Source organism: Prunus persica, chromosome G7, assembly GCF_000346465.2.
Source record: "Prunus persica cultivar Lovell chromosome G7, Prunus_persica_NCBIv2, whole genome shotgun sequence".
NCBI lineage: Eukaryota > Viridiplantae > Streptophyta > Magnoliopsida > Rosales > Rosaceae > Prunus > Prunus persica.
In genome coordinates, this window is record NC_034015.1 from 7,528,713 (window position 1) to 7,535,749 (window position 7,037).

Consider the following 7,037-nt stretch of genomic DNA (forward strand, 5'->3'; position numbering starts at 1 on the left):
AACCAATCTTGAGAATCTTGAACTAGCATCCTTGTATTCTCAAGATACTTCTTCTCATCTCAAGGTTCCATTGGTGTGGGAACTTAGAGGCCATATCCTTTTGTGGCTCACAAGGAGGAGAAAGATCAAAGAGGAGATCAACAAAGGGAAATCATCAAGAGAAGACCAAAACACAACTTGGTTCATATTATAGCATCAACGGTAATTAACACTTATCCTTTTCTCTTGTACTTTCACTTTATGAAATCATATCAAAGTTCATGGCTTAATATACTTGGAAAAGTTTTGTTTTTTAATTTAAACAACCACCATATTATTCCGCTGCGATTAATTTGATTAAATGCATGTTTAATATTCAAATGAACTTCTTAAAAATGTTTTAAAACTAACACAGAAAGCATGCAAACCACTTGTTCAACCTGCGTAAGAAACCAGACGAGTCTCTTCGAGACTACCTCAGACAGTTTAAGGCTAAGAAGGCGAACATCATATGATCCAATGACCAAGTTGCATCCTAGGCTTTCAAGAAATACTTGCCAACCGAACACGAGCTATATCGTGAGCTGGCCATAACTCAAAGCCAAACCTTGGCAGAAGTCTTTGTGACGGCAGAGCGCTATGCACTTTGGGACAATGACCGTATTGCCGCGAAGAAATACAGCAAGCAAGCTGATCACCCGACAAGGCAAGCAAGCCAAAAGAGCAACAAGCTCGAGCACAAAGCCCGGGACAAGCACAGATCGAGGCCCCAAGAAGGAGACTCGAAAATAGGAACCTTCACTGAGTTCACTATCCCGATCCACCAAATCCTGGCGTAAGTGAAGGACAAGCCTTGGGTGAGGAGACACCGCCACCCCTGAGGGGATACCCCTCTAAGAGGGATACCGTTAAACAATGCGCACTTCATGGGGAGCACGGTCATTACACCAACAACTGCAACGCCTGTGAAAGCCATATTGAGGAGTTGGTCAGAGATGGCCATTGCACAGAGTTCATCGCAAAGAAGACCATCCAGCAGATCGAGTATCGTGATACAGCTGCCAAGGAACCTCTCCAAAAGGTCATACGGATCAACACCATTCTAGCCGACTCCCAAGAGTCCGGGCTGACCACCAAGGAGCGCAAGAGAAAGATCGCACAGACGACTTATGTCTCCCAAGTCACAACAGGCGTACCAATCACTGCGGATACACCCATCATCGGTTTTCAGAAGGACTTGATCGAGCTTGATCTGCCGCATAATGACGCCTTAATCATCTCCATCAAAATTGAACAAGCTGTGATCGAGCGAGTTCATGTGGATGAGGGCAGTGCAACCAACATCCTATAACTATCTGTTATCCAACAGATGGGGTTGGAGCCCAAGATCAACAAACTTGCCAGATTGCTCACCGGCTTCAATGGGGCCATGTCAATCACTGTTGGAACCAAACTCGGAAGACCTTTAACTCCTCAATCCAAACCTCATCCTCATTTTCAAGCCACTATATTTTATTGCTTCTTCTTCTATTAATGGTAGTAAGGTGAAAGAGCTTTGTATTGCAGGGTAGCTCTTAACCACTTGAGCTATATTAAACTATAAGTCTATGAATATTTATTAAGCTCTATATATATATATATGTCATTCAGTTTTCTGCTATTTATGCTTTCAAAATTGAGAAATTCATAATAAAACTCATTTTTTATTGTATATATAAACACTTAAAGCTATAAATTGAATTAAAAAAAACACTAAAAAGGAACAAATAATGTGTGAAATATCATTATTATCCTTGCACTATGATTTTTAGAAGAAAAAATAAACTCTTATGGTAGTGTTGTAATTTTTAAGTTTTTCAAGGCTTGTATGGTATATTTGGTCCTTTTGAGAAGTCAAAATGAGTTTTTTTTTTCCTAAGATTTGAGTAATGTACGGCTTTTCTATATTTTGGGCCCTGCTTATGGGCTTATATGTGAAAGCCCTTCAAAAGTCAAGAATTACAAATTTGAATGGAGTTGCGAAGGTAGTTTATTATGAGGTGTTCATAATATGGACCTAGATTAGAAAACCAAAATCTAAATGGCTCCCTTTTTTTATACAAGCAACGTTAAGGAGAAATTATAGAATGATACTGTACTCCCACGTTAGCTGGGGGTACTTTCATTCAAAATATGCCATGTGTCATTTTTTTTAAATTATAATTTTTTTTATAGCTAGCACTACTACAAAAAGTGAAAAAGACGACCAGAAAACAACGACGGTCTAAGTGAAAACCGTCGTGGTTTTTAAAAAGACGACGGTTCTAAAAACACCATCGTGTAATACCACCTTAGACAACTAAAAAATGGAGATTCAAATGGCTGTTCAAAAACAACGACGTACCTAATTAAACAACCGACGTCTATTTGAAACAGATTTCCGCAGTGTAAAATCAAAGCAAACAAAGAACGGCAGAAGTTATGAATAGACCGACGTAGAAAGTAAAGACGACGATTTCAATAAAAGCCGCCGTTTTTACTCATAAAATAACACGACGAGGTTTTCGTATAAGACGCCGTATAATTACAAACAAATCCATGGCTTTAAAATACAAAATAATCTTAACAGATGACACAGATTTGCAATCAGAGAGACAATTTTTTGGAAGTTGATCAACGTCGTTGCAAATTTGCAATCAGAGAGACAATTTTCAACGACGGTTATATTATACCTAACGACGTTTAAAAACAAATCAACGTCGCTCAACAAATATATTACGTCGTCTTAGTCTTACTTAAGACGACGAAAAACGACGACAGTAGTAAAAAAACAGTCGTTGTTTTTATATTCTTATTTTATTTAAATCTGTCGTGTTAGTTAAAAACGACGGCATAACAAAAAACCGTCGTTTTGTTTCAAACTGAATTAATTTAAAATTTCTTCAGGAAAGCAAAATCTATTTATAATTTCCTCGGGTTAGTAATATTGCGTCGTGTTAGTTTACAAATTCTAGAACATTAATTTCCCTCATTTTAAATTTCCTCGGGAAAGAAAAATCTATTTATCACGCTTTGTAATTGAAAACTAAAACTGAAAGAAGTCTGGAAAAAAAACTCTATTTATAATTTAAAAATAAAATCCACGTCGGTTGTAGTACACTTAACGACGTTTAACAAAATAATCTACGTCGGTAATTATAAATCTACCGCCATCTTACCTTAATATAGACGACGAGAAAAGACGACGGTAGAACAGAAAACCGCCGTTGTTTCAGTTTCAATTGTAAAATCAACGTCGGTATTACTGACGTATATTACAGAACTCCACGTCGGTACATTAATAATCACGACGTCTTAAATAATCTACCATGACGCGAGTTATTACTTATGTACTTTAATTTTTGAGTTTACTACGACGGTACCTACAACACTACTGTCGTATTTATTTACCACGTCCGAAGTTAAATTTACCGTCGTATTTTGTACTTTATACGTCGTAGTTATATGTAACCGCCGTATTATTTTTTTGAAATGGTTTTATATGTAAGCAACTTTTCGTCTACTTGACTTACACATTAGTTGTTTTTATATTCTTATTTTATTTAAATCTGTCATCCAAAAAAGAAACTTTACATATTGCAGAATATTAATTTCCTTCGTTTTAAATTTCCTCCGGAAAAAAAACTCTATTTATAACGCACTGTAATTGAAAAATAAACTGAAAGGTCACGGGAAAAAAAATTCTATTCATAATTTAAAAATTAAAATCCACGTCGGTTATATTAAACCTAACGACGTTAAATGAAATGATTCCACGTCGAACGAAAAATATTTCGTCGTGTTAGTTAAAAACGACGTAGTTAAATGTAACCGCCGTATTATTTTTTTGAAATGGTTTTATATGTAAGCAACTTTTGGACTTACACATGCACTGTTTCCAAACCCGATTAAAAATTTCAATCTCCAGAGAAACCTTTTCGTCTTTTTTCCTTGTCAGAGCATTGTCAGAGTTTCTCATCGTCTTCCTCTCGTCTTCTTCGTCGTCCTTGAACTTAAACATCGATCATCTTCCTCTTGCTTTCATTGCACGCAAAAGGTAAGCTTTCATTTTCACTATTTTGGTTACTGTTTTGCATGCTCATACGTTTTTTGTTTGAAAAATCTTTTTACCTTTTTTCTGGCCAAAATCATTTTACTTCTTTCCAAGTTTGATAAAATATACAGACAAAGAGGGAAAGTTTCCAACTTTGAAGACAACTACCTCAACTAAATAAGACGACGGTAGACCACGACGGTTCGTCAGTTGTTCTAGCGTCGTCTGAAAATTGACAAAGTTGTTTTTAAAATAATAGTCTTTTTTTATATGCTTGTTTAATTGCAGGTTTGATTTCTCTGAACAATGGTTTTTGTTTTTCCCTTATTTGATAAAATATAAAGAAAAAGAAACTAGGGTTGGTATCTAATATAGACGACAAAATATCTTATTGTTTTACGTCGTGTGAATGTTAATACCACGACGGTGTATTACTATTAACGTCGTATGAACATAAATACCACGACGTTATATAAATAATGGTTTTAAACATTTATTACGTCTGAGATTATTTCATTGCGTCGTCTAAAATCATATCATACGTCGTATTTTTTTAATTACGTCTGAGATTATTTCATTGCGTCGTCTAAAATCATATCATACGTCGTATTTTTTTAATACCGTCGTTTGTGTTCTTAATGTTTTCCTGAAATATTTTCACTTGCAGTTTTGTCTGTTAAAATGGTTTCTCAACAACAAACTAAGGATTGAAGTTTGCTTCATCATCTGCTGAGACAGAACCAACCAGCCAGACAACAATCTCTGATGATTCAAAGACTGGTCGAGGTATGAGCACAATGCCTCGTGTTGTGAAGAGAAAGCTTCAGAAACTGAGGCCAATTGTTGAGTACAATAAAAGGGGGAAAGGTGTTGGCCAAGCACATATTGAGATGCAGTCGTATATTGGTGTGTTGGCACGCTCCAGGATCCCACTTGTGGACAAGAAATGGTCCCAAATCCCCAAGGATATAAAGGAGCAGATTTGGGAAGCAGTTGACATGGCTTTTGTCGTAGGCCAAGGGGGCAAGACCTCTGTTTTAGCTTCTGCTTCCAAGAAATGGAAGGATTTCAAGTCTACACTAACGAGGCATTATATCCTTCCATACACCAATGACAGGGAGAAATTAAGCCAACCCCCTGAAACATATAAATTCATAGAGAAAGCACAATGGGATGCCTTTGTAGCTTCAAGGCTATCCAAAGATTTTGAGTCTGTGCATTCTCAACATGCACAGATTAGGGAGAAACTCGAGTACAATCATCGATTGTCTCGAAAAGGATATGCTGGATTGGAGGATCAATTGGAGGAAACCATGCCTGGGGTAGAAATTGATCGATCTACCTTATGGAAGAGAGCTAGACAGGACAAACATGGTAACATCCCTGATCCAAAGGTGGCAGAGAAAGCAAAATTAATTGTAAGCCTACTATCACTCTGTTTTAAATTTTTATTAAACTGTGAATTATTCTTATTACGTCGTATGTTATATTTTTCGTCGTGTGAATGATATTACCACGTCGAAAAGTTTTTAAAAACGTCGTTAAAGGTCTAAATAGGAATCACTACTAATTTTCTGTAATTATAGCATAAGACGTCGGTGGTTCATTTTCGCGTCGTTTGAATGATATTACCACGTCGAAACTTTTTTAAAAACGTCGTTAACGGTCTAAATAGGAATCGTCGTGATAAGTTATAATAACGTCGGTTTATACGTTATTGCGTCGTGTGAAATTATATAATACGTCGTTTGTAAATAAATAACCGTCGTGTGTTTTTTTGTTTATCTTTGTTTTAGGATGAATTGCAGAAACAAGTCTCGGAAGGCAAAGTCAGAGTAGATGGCAGCAATGATGTGCTGACCATGGCTTTGGGCCCCGAGCATCCAGGCAGAGTGAGGAGAGTTGGTGCTGGTGTTTCCCCAAGGCAATATTTCAATTTGCCCAAACCACAGAGGGTGAGCTTTGACGACCGTTTGAAGGACAGTTTAAGAGTTCTCCTTCAAGAAGAGACTAAAAAGATGGAGGCTAAGGCAAGGGAAGAGGCCTTAAGGATGGAGGCTAGGACAAAACAATTGGTAGAGGCTGAGAGGGAGCATTTCCTGAGTCAGCTTTCCCAATTAATTCCCAATTTTGATCCAAGCATGCTTAAACCAAGAATTAGCCAAAGCCCCAAAAATCCAATGTCTGACAAAGCTAGCTGCTCTGGAGGTGATGTGAGATCCCTACATTTGGAGGATGATACTGCCAAAATGGGGAAACATCAGCCAGATGAAGAGAAGGAAGAAGAAAAAAGAGATGAAGAGAAGGAAGAAGAAAAGGAGAAAGAAGATGAAGAAAAGCATGACGACAAGGTATGTTCACATAACTTTGCCTTTTTTATTTGTTTTTCAAAATTTCAGACGTCGATATTTTTATTTAATCCGTCGTTTGTTTAAAACTTAGACGGCGGACTTTTTTTAAGACGTAATAAAATATTTAAACGACGGTTTTTGCACCGTCGTTTAAATGGTTTCAGACGACGCTTTATTCATAAAACCGTCGTCTTTATTGAATTACCACGACAGTTTTTTCACCGTCGTTTAAATACTTTTAAGACGACGTTTTATTCCTTAAACCGTCGTCTTTATTGAATTACCACGTCATTTTTTTTATTTCTTTAAACAGGTTATTGAAGTTGGTGCTTATTCAAATATGGAGGCGCCATCTTCTTTAAAAACCCTTTGTCGTTTTGTGGAAACGACACTCCTGCCTGAGGATAAGACACTCCAATTTACAATTGATAAGGAGGTGTTTGGTGGTGAGCGCGATACCTTCTTCCTGCCTGAAGATATTACACAATTTGCAGGCATGGAAGAAATTGGAGCTACTGTATTGGCTGTATATATGAGGTTTGTACTTCTAAAATAATACCTCGTTGGTTTATATATTGCGTCGTCTTAACTAACTAACCACGTCGTCTTAACTAACTACCGTCGTGATAAATATA

At 36.9% G+C, this 7,037-nt stretch overlaps 1 protein-coding gene across 1 annotated transcript; it reads left to right on the plus strand.

The window, feature by feature from the left end:
* Nucleotides 634-1,330, plus strand: LOC109950363. The gene is made up of 2 exons (XM_020568931.1): nt 634-685; nt 825-1,330. Exons 1-2 carry the CDS (start codon nt 634-636, stop codon nt 1,328-1,330), a joined length of 558 nt encoding a protein of 185 aa, XP_020424520.1.